Source organism: Cucurbita pepo, chromosome 11 (assembly GCF_057944985.1).
Source record: "Cucurbita pepo subsp. pepo isolate OVF chromosome 11, ASM5794498v1, whole genome shotgun sequence".
NCBI lineage: Eukaryota > Viridiplantae > Streptophyta > Magnoliopsida > Cucurbitales > Cucurbitaceae > Cucurbita > Cucurbita pepo.
This window is the reverse complement of record NC_141808.1, coordinates 1,755,575-1,765,281: the sequence shown is the minus strand read 5'-3', so window position 1 is coordinate 1,765,281 and position 9,707 is coordinate 1,755,575. Positions and strand designations below refer to the sequence as shown.

Here is a 9,707-nt window from a genome sequence, read left to right as displayed (position 1 = left end):
AGCATAAAGCATTTAACAGCCCACAATCATTTTTTTTTTAATTTAAATGTTTTACATAAATAGAAAATTGGGTGAATTTAAAAATAAATAAAGAGGTAAAAGAGTTGGAAAGTAAAAGATTTTGGACGACTAAAAAGTAGAACGAAAGAGGCAACTTTTATCATTTTCATGACGTTTTACTCCCATTCCTATACATACGTCTTCGCCACGCCACGTGCCCCCCTCACGTGCATCCAACCCAACTCCCCATTTATCTTACCTCACTTTCATTTTAAAAAAAAAATAATTAAAAAAAAATAAAAAATTCCAAGCTAACATTATTTAATTGAATATTTGCAATCATGTTAAATAAATAATTATCCATTTGATTCTAACTATTATGTTAGGTTCTTGTTTGCTTTTTTTTTTTTTTTCCTCTAAATTAAATTAATTATTAATGGAAGTTGTAAATTAAATTAAAAAAAGAATATTAAAGAGTGGGAGAAAGAGAGAGAATGGAATCAGTACCCCTCCTTCTTCCTATTGCCTTTATTTTTGCTTTGCTTCAGCTTTCCTTTACCATTCCCCAAGAACACAGCCCCAAAAGAATTAAATAAAAACAAAGAAAAATAAAGAAATAAAAAAAAAAAAGAAAAAAAAAAGAAAAAAGAGGAATTAATGGGTGATTGAAAAAAGTAAATTATAGAGGAAAAAAAGAAAGAAAAAGATGGTCAAAATTCAAAAAATTTAAAAACTCCTCGAAACCTTCTTCTCTCCCACCATCATCAGTTTCGACTATCTTTATCGAAACTCTCTTATTTTGTATTTATGGAATTTTTAATTATTTTTTTAAATAAAAAGGATTTCATTGTGGGGTCCCCAAAATGGGTTTATTTAGAATATTCATTTTGTCTGCTATTTGAAAAAGTATAAATTTTTGTTCTTCCTTATCCAATTCTTCATCAACCCAATAAGCTGACGTGTATAATTCTGGTACGTTGGATTTGGATTATGATATTTAAGGAAAATAATAATGGAATTATTACGAAGAAAAAAAAAAAAAAAAAAAAAAAAGAGGACAAAAATCGCAGTTCACCGGTATAAAACCCACCACCACCGGCTGTTTCGCCAGAGAAACGTGACCAGGCCATTAAAACCGAACCGCTGCCGCATAAACTTCACGCAAAAGGTAAGCTTTCCGGTTAATTAGAGTTCATTTTGTTTTTTTGGCGTTAAGGGTTGGGACTAAATTTGGAGAGGAATAAAAGAAGCAGGATGAGCAGACCGGGGGATTGGAATTGTAGGTCTTGCCACCATCTCAACTTCCAACGACGGGAGTCCTGTCAGCGCTGTGGCGAGCCTAGGGCTGACTTCAGCGGCGGAAGAGTTGGTTCCTCGTCCTTTGGTTTCACTACTGGCCCCGACGTCCGTCCTGGGGATTGGTACTGCGCCGTCGCCAACTGCGGCGCTCATAACTTCGCTAGCCGCTCTATCTGCTTCAAGTGCGGCGCCTCTAAAGATGACGCTTCCCCTGCCGCCGCCGCCGCCGCCGCCGCTTACGACGGCGATTTTACTAGAATGAGAGGCTTTAACTTCGGCGCTGCCTCCAACCGCCCTGGATGGAAATCTGGTGATTGGATCTGTTCCAGGTAGGGTTTCCAATTTTTCTCTAAATTCCATTTTCATCCCCACCACTTTCAATATTTTCAAATTTAGTCTATTTTTAATTATGATTATTATTTTTTCCTCCCATATCTACTTAATTAAACTATAAAAAAAAGTCAAAAATTAATTTAAATATATATTATATTACAAAACAACAGATCAGATTGCAACGAGCATAACTTTGCCAACAGAAGAGAATGCTTCAGATGTAATGCACCAAGAGATTCAAACAACACGTCTCCATACTCGTACTCGTAGAGGTAATTAATTAATTAATTTCCAGAAACAAAATACCATATTTATAAATGGATCCCTAAACTCTTTCTCGGGTTTATCGGGTTTAATTAGTTATTAATATTATTATTTTGGGAATATTTTGCAATTTACAGGTGGTAGCAATGGAAGGATCAAATTCTAGCTAGAAAGAAGAGAGTTTCCAATCAGAACGTCGTCGTTTTGGTTTCTTTATTTTCCAGTTTCAAAAGTGATTTAAGGATGGATTTATGCATGCATGCACGAAAATACTTCGTATCCAATTTTCTAATTTATATTATATTAATCCGTAACTTCACTTTATGTTATGTGCTTGCCTCGAATTAATTTTCTAATAATAAATCACTTTATTATTTTATTATAATAAACACGTCACTAATATAGACTTAATATTTAGTAATACAAAATTTACATTATTTTTTAAAGGAATGACGTTAATTTAAATATTTTTAAATGAAATTAATTCAAACTCTTTGAAAACATCTTTCCCTCGCATTATATTAATACTTTAGGTTAAAATTTGATCAAGTGTTTTATTTTATTTTATTTACTATTAAATAACATAATTAACTAATGAAATAAAATATATCCTTCGCTAAACCCTCAATTTCTAATTTTGGATGATGATTCCAATTAGTCAACCCATCTCTAATTAATCATATAATTACCACAAAACCATTGGCTTTATCTTGGATTAACCGATCGGGTTCTCTTTCACTAATTAAAATTAATAATTAAAATAGAATCTAATCCCACCCACATTCACAATAATATTAAAATTTTGGAATTAAATTACTTACGTCAAAATTTGACATTTTTAAAAGTTTAAGAACTTATTCGACATAAAAGTGACATTTTTTAAGGTTTAAAATAAATTGAAAGTTTAGATTGAATTTGTATTTTAAATACGGATCCAGGAGGAAAAAGAAATTAACATAGGATTCCATAGCTTTTGAAAGTAATAAAATAAAATAAAATAAAATAAAATTGGGGAGAGGGGTTCTTTATGTTCCCCCTTCGTTGATCTTTTGGGAATGTATTTTGAAGTGCAAGAGAGATTGAATTGGTCAAAAAGTAGTAAGCACAAACATATTTATTCTTTATGTTACTTCATGCATATGGCCCTAAAATGGAGTTTCTTTTGCTCCCATTTATTTATTTATATTATCCGTTAAATAAGAATTTAAAAAGTTATTCTGAACGCTATCGTTTAGAATAAATCTACTAATTCTTTGTTTGAGGCCAACTTAACGTCTCATTGCCATTCTACTCGATAAAACATTTTTCTTTTTTTAATCTTTTAATGATATTGTGTTGGATAACTGGAATCTTCTAAGGACATGTAGTTTGTAATATAATATTTTTTAAAAGTGATATTTGTATGCTAAGAATTACATAAAAACATGACAATTTAAAATTATGCTGAATCAAATTTAGGTCGATAATATTTTTGTGATAACTGTAATGGTCAAGGATTCGAAAGAGAAAAGTAAAATTAAGAACTAGTTTGTAAATGGGTTAAAGTTTTTGAAGTTTACTCTCCTTCCCTTTCCTTTATTTCTTTGAATTTGAATATACAAGCATTTGTAAAAGCACTTTTTAATAAAGCATTATGTTTACTTTTTCCAACCCCTTTTCTTTTCCATGTTATGAAAAAAATGTCTTTGGAGAGGTCAAAGTTAAAGACTGCACACATTATGTCAAAATTCTCAAGTTCATCGCTAGTAGATATTATCTGGTTTAGCCTATTATGTATATAACAAAATAAGGAGCAAAAGAGTAAATTTAAAAGAAACATATCTATATTATATAGATAGATTTGGCTAGCTAGGAAATACAGATATCCCAGAGAATATAGTTTAAAGGAGCGTGAGAACAATGAGCAAGGTTGCAGCAAAGAAGGAGACAATAGCCCATGGCGTATTACAATAATTATGTATAAGTGAAGCTCGTGCCTTGTTCCATCGTCCATCACAATGCTTATGTAAAGCTTCGCTGGTATTGTTGAACTCGCCATCACATGGTTGTTCAACAAATTTGCAGAGATTGTTAAACAAGTTTGAAACTTCTTTATCATTGCCTCCAAAATTGTTGATTATGATTCCAGCTTTCACAAGTAAATTCACGTCTTTCTTCGTGCTTATCAAATCATCCATGAATGCGATATATTGGATACACTTGCTTTCATTTTCCAAGGGAAAATGCTCCAATGCTATCAATTTTCGCATGGTGTGTTCGAAGAAATCATCAATAGTTAAAGGTGGGATTGTGAAAATCTCATTTTCGAAGCTTAGGTTCATTGCACATTTGACATTTTCTGCTTTCTTAATGGTGACACCAGCCTCGTGAAGCTCAATTATCGATGGAGGAGTTATCCGGCTATTATTATTATTGTTCTCTAGAGACGTATTTGAGACGAAGTAGAAGCTTAAAAAATCGACCAAGTGCTTTGATTTTATCGACGATAGATCAGAAAGAGAATAATTGTCAACAAGTTCGCGTTTAAAAAAAATATATGTTAATTCTATAAAGGAGATAGAGGTTATATTTGGTATGAGGTGGAAGAGACCGTTCAAGAAGGAAGAAAGGGACTTGATTTTCCAACATAATCAAATCAGTAAATAGCTCCATAGATGTTTGGTGGAAGGTAAGATCTAAATTGTTTGGAGTTTGGAAGCATGTATTTGGGCCGTGTCTGTTATGATGATGTATCAAAAACTCTAATAGGAAACAACCATCCACAAACATCATGTTAACAAATTCCTTATCATTCATGTTAGCAATTTCGAACTTCTTTCATCCAATTTTGAGTATTTTTCCAAAGGAACTCCAATGAATCCCTCTCATTACCTAGACGACTTAGAAAGCTCAAACAATGTTGAAGCTTATATGGCTCAATGGCTAACAAATACTTTCGATGATGGTGAAATTGACCTATGGAAATGACTTGAGGGGTATAGGCTCTATGATTCATACGTAACAATTTAGGAACTCGAAAGATGCTGCATTCTTCATTAACAGGAGGTAGCTTGTCCATCATTTCTTTTATGGATAGTACAACATTACGACGAGGTTGTTCACCTTGTTCAGCTTCACTAATTCCTGCCATATTGTATGGTTTGTCGTTTGCCTCATCAACTTCAATCTGACTATTTTCCATTTCAAACGAACATCCACGTTTTCAAATTCCCTAGAATAAAAATTCAAAAGTAATGCATATAGATTTAAATAACAAAGGTTTATATAAGTGTATAATATACTTTATCTCATTTTATATCATTTACTCTACTATATGCAACATTTCATTTTTAAAATATAAATTGACTTAATAAAATAAATGAGTTTAACAACAATTAAAAATTAAATAATATAAGAAAATAGTTAAAAATACTTTAATTAACACGCAAAACTATTCTTTTATGAGACATCATCAACAAAAATATCTTATTTGATGTGGTGATAGATACTAAATTAAAAATTTATTGAAAGAATATCTAAAGTAGTCGACAAAATAAAACAAACAAAATCTAAAGCTTTAATTTTTTTTTTCTTTTCCTATAAGAAGAAAGCACAACTTTAATTAGTATATATATATATATACATATATATATATATATATATATATATTTTTTTTTTTTTAATTTCTTGAATTTATTTGTAATTATAATTTCACAACCAAATAGGTGGAGTTCTCACTTAAGCCGAAGGTTTGAATATACATTTAATAGACCCAACTTCAACATAAATGGTTGAGTTCCAATTAAGAACGTTCTTCGAATCCAGTAACTACAGCGGCGATGGTCTGTATAAGAGTGAGGGCAAGGAGGAGGATGGCCGCAATGGAGGAAGCACAGAGCCATGGCGTGCTGAAATAGTTGCGATGCAACGACGTCATCCAACGATGGCGGCGGCCCTTGCAATAATTTTTCATTATTTTGCAATCAGAATTGTAGTAATTGACTCCAAGGCAGATGTGCTTACAGAGGTTGTTGAATAATTGGGTAACCTCTTTGATACTACCCAAGCCGTTCCGTATGATCCCTCTCTCAATCAACAATTTCACGTCTTGGTCTGACTGGACCAAGAACTGCATAAACACACCAAAGTTGCTCACCTCGTTCCTTAACTCTCTGCCAATATGGCATTGCTCATAAGCTATAAGGTTCCTCAAACGCTTTTCAAAATCGTCGTATATGTTGATTAGAGGCAGTTGTAGACACCCACCTTGGTCATTAAATTCTATGCCATCCCCCGTCCTGAAAATAACGCCGCATTCGTGAAGTTCGGTGACATTTGGTGGCCAAACTTGACATTCGGTGAATGTTTCATGGGAATACGTACGAGTATTACGCATTCTTACTAAATCAACAAAATGATTCACGTTGTCAGCCAAAAGTTGTTTGATATCAATAAAAAACAACTCTGGGCTATTGTGTTGGGATAAATAATTAACAACAATTTGAATGAAACTCGTATCTTCGAGTGAAGGTTGAGAGGGGAGGAAGAGGTCGTATAAAGATTGGAGAAGGAAGAAGGGAAGTTGGTTTTCAAGGAGCATCAGATCATGAAATATTTCATTCCAAGATTGCCATAAATTAGCCGCGTCTGGGGTATCCAAATTTGGGTACTGCCAACTGATGAGATGCATGACCACGAAACAAGCATCGAAGACGAGAAGTTCCACAAATTCATCCCTACTCATCTCGATGAATTCTGTGTAACAACAGCGAGCTCTTTGTTCCAAAGTCTGGACTGTTTCTACAATCGTGTTCACGGAGAGATGGCTGAGATTAAGGAAGTGTCGAAGGTACATGAGTTTGAGTGAATTAGCCATAAGATCTTTTCTACGGTAGTGAAAAGGGCCGATAGAGATGGCAGTAGGCGTATAAGCTCCTGGATTGATGCTGCGCAGAGGTTCTGGAACCTTGTAAATGGTAACGTCCGAAGAATAGGATGAAACAGGTTGTTGAAGAATACGATTAATGGATAGTACCACTGGATCAGAAGTACCAGTTTCATTTTCTATTTCTGCTCGACTCTTCTCATTTGTGTTGGGACACCCGCACATCTCCATTTTGAACTACGGAGGTAGAAGGGTACTCTCGAGTCCGGTCTGCGATGCCTTCGCCAACACACTCATCCCTATTTATGCCAATCCACAAAGTCCACCCCCCCCCCCCCCCAAATACTATATTAAATTTATTATATAATATAGTTTTTTTTCTACTTTTTTTTCTTTTTTTGCTAAATTAATAAAAATATGAGGGGTGGGTTAAGTTGAATTGACACCCACTAGACACCAATTGCTTGCATGGACCCATAGATGAAGACGAGACGGCCAATTTGACGTGTATATGTCAACGTCAAATAATTAATCTTTTATTGTTTACTAATTCAATACTATCCTTATATTTTAAATTCTTTACCACTGATTATTAATTTACCATTTCAAATTAAAACAAAATTTGGAACAAAAACTATTACTATTTTTTTTTTTTTTTTTTGTTCCTTTCAATATTTAACGTGCCATTAAATTATATATAATTTTATGTCATAGACTCGGACCCTTTTTTAATGCTTCTTCTATGAAAAACAATGAATGAACATATCGTAAATGCAAGATAGGGAACTTAAATATGACATTACTGTTTATTTTAAAACAAGCACAAGATAAGAATTAAAAACAAGAAATACATATGTAGTATAGAGTTCTATATAGTACTGAATATAGCCCATGATGTATTGAAATAGTTATGTTTGAGTGAAGTTTTTGCTTTGTTCCATCATCTATTGCAGTACACATGTAAGGCTTTGCTGATATCGTTGAAGCATTCTTCACTTGAGATTTCAACAAATTTACAGAGATTGTTAATCAATTTTGAAACTGATTTACCACTGCCTCCAATATTGTTGATTATGATTCCAACTTTCTCTAGCAAACTCACGTCTTTCTCTGTGCTTATCAAATAATCCATGAAGACAACATATTGGATACACTTGCTCTCATTTTTCGAGGGAAAATGCTCAAATGCTATCAGGTTTCGCATTATAGTTTCGAAGAAATCATCTATTTGTAAAGGTGGGATCGTGAAAATCTCATTTTTGAAGCTTAAGTTCATAACACATTCAACATGTCTCTGTTTTCTTGATAGTGACACCAGCCTCGCAAAGCTCAGTTATGGATGGAGGAATAGACAAGTTATTTTCATTATCGTTGTTCTTTAGAGTCATCAAGGAAACGACAAAGTAGAAGCTTAAGAAATCGACAAAGTGCATTGGTTTTATTGGAGATGCATCAGGAAGAGAATAACCTTCAACAATTCCACGTTGTAAAAACTTATTTGTTAGTGTTATAAAGGAGATGGAGGTATCATTTTGTGGTATAAGGTGGAACAAACGTTCAAGAACAAAGAAAGGGACGTGATTTTCTAACTTAATCAAATCAAGAAATATCTCATGTTCCCTTTGGTAGAAGTAAAGATCGAAATTGTCTCGGGTTTGAGGGAAGGAATTTCGGTGTTGTTCGACATAATACAATATCAAAAACTCCACTACAAAACAACTATCCACCAGCATCATTTGAACGAAATCTTCATCGCTCATGTTTATGGGTTCTGTATAGCAATTTCGAGCTTCTTTCACCCAACTTTGAGTAGCTTTCACGAGGAACTCTAATGAGTCCATCTTGTTATCCAAACGACCTAGAAAGTTAATACAACATCGAAGCTTATATTTAACTGTGACTATCAAATCATTTTGACTACAATGATGAAATGGACCTATAGAAATGACTTGAGGGATATAGGCTATATTATTCATCTTGCGTAGCAGTTTCAGAACTGGAAAGATGCTACATTCTTCATTAACCGGAAGTAATTGTTCCATCATTATTTTTATGGATATTATAACATGACCACAAAATTGTTCTAAGTTCACTAATTTCTGTCGTACTGTATGGTATGCCATTTGCTTGATGAACTCCAATCTAACCATTTTTCATTTAAAATGAAATACGGGCTTTTGTTTTGAAATCTGAATACAAAGGAGTGTCTGTATTTTAAAATGAACTAAAAATAAGAAAACAAAAATAAATTTAAGGGAAACAAAGGATACCTTGTCTTCAAATTGAGGGAAAGAGATGGGGGTGAACCAAAAATGAGGGAAGAAAGGAAGAGAGTTGGTATGGAAGTGGAAGAAATAAGAAGGCAAGCTTCTTATAACTAAGTTGCTACGTTACTAGTGATGGCGGCTAACATAATTGGGCGACTAACATAAATGATCACGATAAGGAATGTTAGGCATGGGCAGTTAAGATAAATGATCACGAGGAGGAATACCAGTAATAGCCGACTAACATAAATGATTACGAAGAGGAATACCAGTGATGGACGGCTAACATAAATGATCACGAGAAAGCATACCAGTAGTGGGCGGCTAACATATATGATCACGTGGAAAACGTAGACAACTAAAGGACAATGAGAAACTTGTGTCCTCTATTATTAATTATTCCACCCACTTTTCTTTTCCATCAACTTTCCGATCGGTATCTCGTGTCATAGTTATCACTTGCTAAAAAATTACATTTTTTCATCTTCCGGATGATTTTCAGTAAAGGGTGCGAACAAAATAAAAGAAATTTTCAGTATCGGAGAGCTATGAATATGTAGCATTAAATGTCTTCACGTGCATATCTTCGATAGAGAGTTCATCGCTAGGAGTATGTCAGCTTAACCAAATATTCGTCGTCACGGGTGAAAGATTGGTTTTATTTACAAAAGAAGAAAGAA

General features: G+C 33.6%; 2 protein-coding genes and 2 pseudogenes across 4 annotated transcripts; 1 reads left to right on the top strand and 3 right to left on the bottom strand.

Moving 5' to 3' along the window:
* The first annotated feature begins 1,011 nt into the window (after nucleotides 1-1,011).
* On the top strand, nucleotides 1,012-2,225 carry LOC111805986 (RNA-binding protein involved in heterochromatin assembly dri1). Of its 3 annotated transcripts, none has more exons than XM_023691299.2 (4): nucleotides 1,012-1,168; nucleotides 1,254-1,628; nucleotides 1,803-1,904; nucleotides 2,034-2,225. In XM_023691299.2, the coding sequence occupies exons 2-3, from the start codon at nucleotides 1,255-1,257 to the stop codon at nucleotides 1,900-1,902; spliced, it is 474 nt and encodes a 157-aa protein (XP_023547067.2). In that variant the 5' UTR covers nucleotides 1,012-1,168; nucleotide 1,254; the 3' UTR covers nucleotides 1,903-1,904; nucleotides 2,034-2,225. The 3 variants fall into 3 exon arrangements, with proteins under 3 accessions (XP_023547067.2, XP_023547068.2, XP_023547066.2); XM_023691300.2 differs by having other exon boundaries at nucleotides 1,018-1,168; nucleotides 1,251-1,628; XM_023691298.2 differs by having other exon boundaries at nucleotides 1,018-1,168; nucleotides 1,248-1,628.
* A 1,515-nt stretch (nucleotides 2,226-3,740) lies between these two features.
* Nucleotides 3,741-5,099, bottom strand: LOC147790079 (UPF0481 protein At3g47200-like; annotated as a pseudogene).
* A 524-nt stretch (nucleotides 5,100-5,623) lies between these two features.
* LOC147790078 (UPF0481 protein At3g47200-like) lies at nucleotides 5,624-7,089 on the bottom strand. The gene has a single exon (XM_087128601.1). It carries the CDS (start codon nucleotides 6,989-6,991, stop codon nucleotides 5,678-5,680), a length of 1,314 nt encoding a protein of 437 aa, XP_086984727.1. The 5' UTR covers nucleotides 6,992-7,089; the 3' UTR covers nucleotides 5,624-5,677.
* A 452-nt stretch (nucleotides 7,090-7,541) lies between these two features.
* On the bottom strand, nucleotides 7,542-9,008 carry LOC147790077 (UPF0481 protein At3g47200-like; annotated as a pseudogene).
* Between the last annotated feature and the right edge of the window lie 699 nt (nucleotides 9,009-9,707).

Bases quoted from the DNA above. Each gene is read 5' to 3' on its own strand.
- LOC111805986 (XM_023691299.2), top strand. From the start codon at position 1,255: ATGAGCAGACCGGGGGATTGGAATTGTAGGTCTTGCCACCATCTCAAC. The intron at 1,629-1,802 runs GTAGGGTTTCCA...ACAAAACAACAG, and splicing joins GGTGATTGGATCTGTTCCAG to ATCAGATTGCAACGAGCATA.
- LOC147790078 (XM_087128601.1), bottom strand. From the start codon at position 6,991: ATGGAGATGTGCGGGTGTCCCAACACAAATGAGAAGAGTCGAGCAGAA.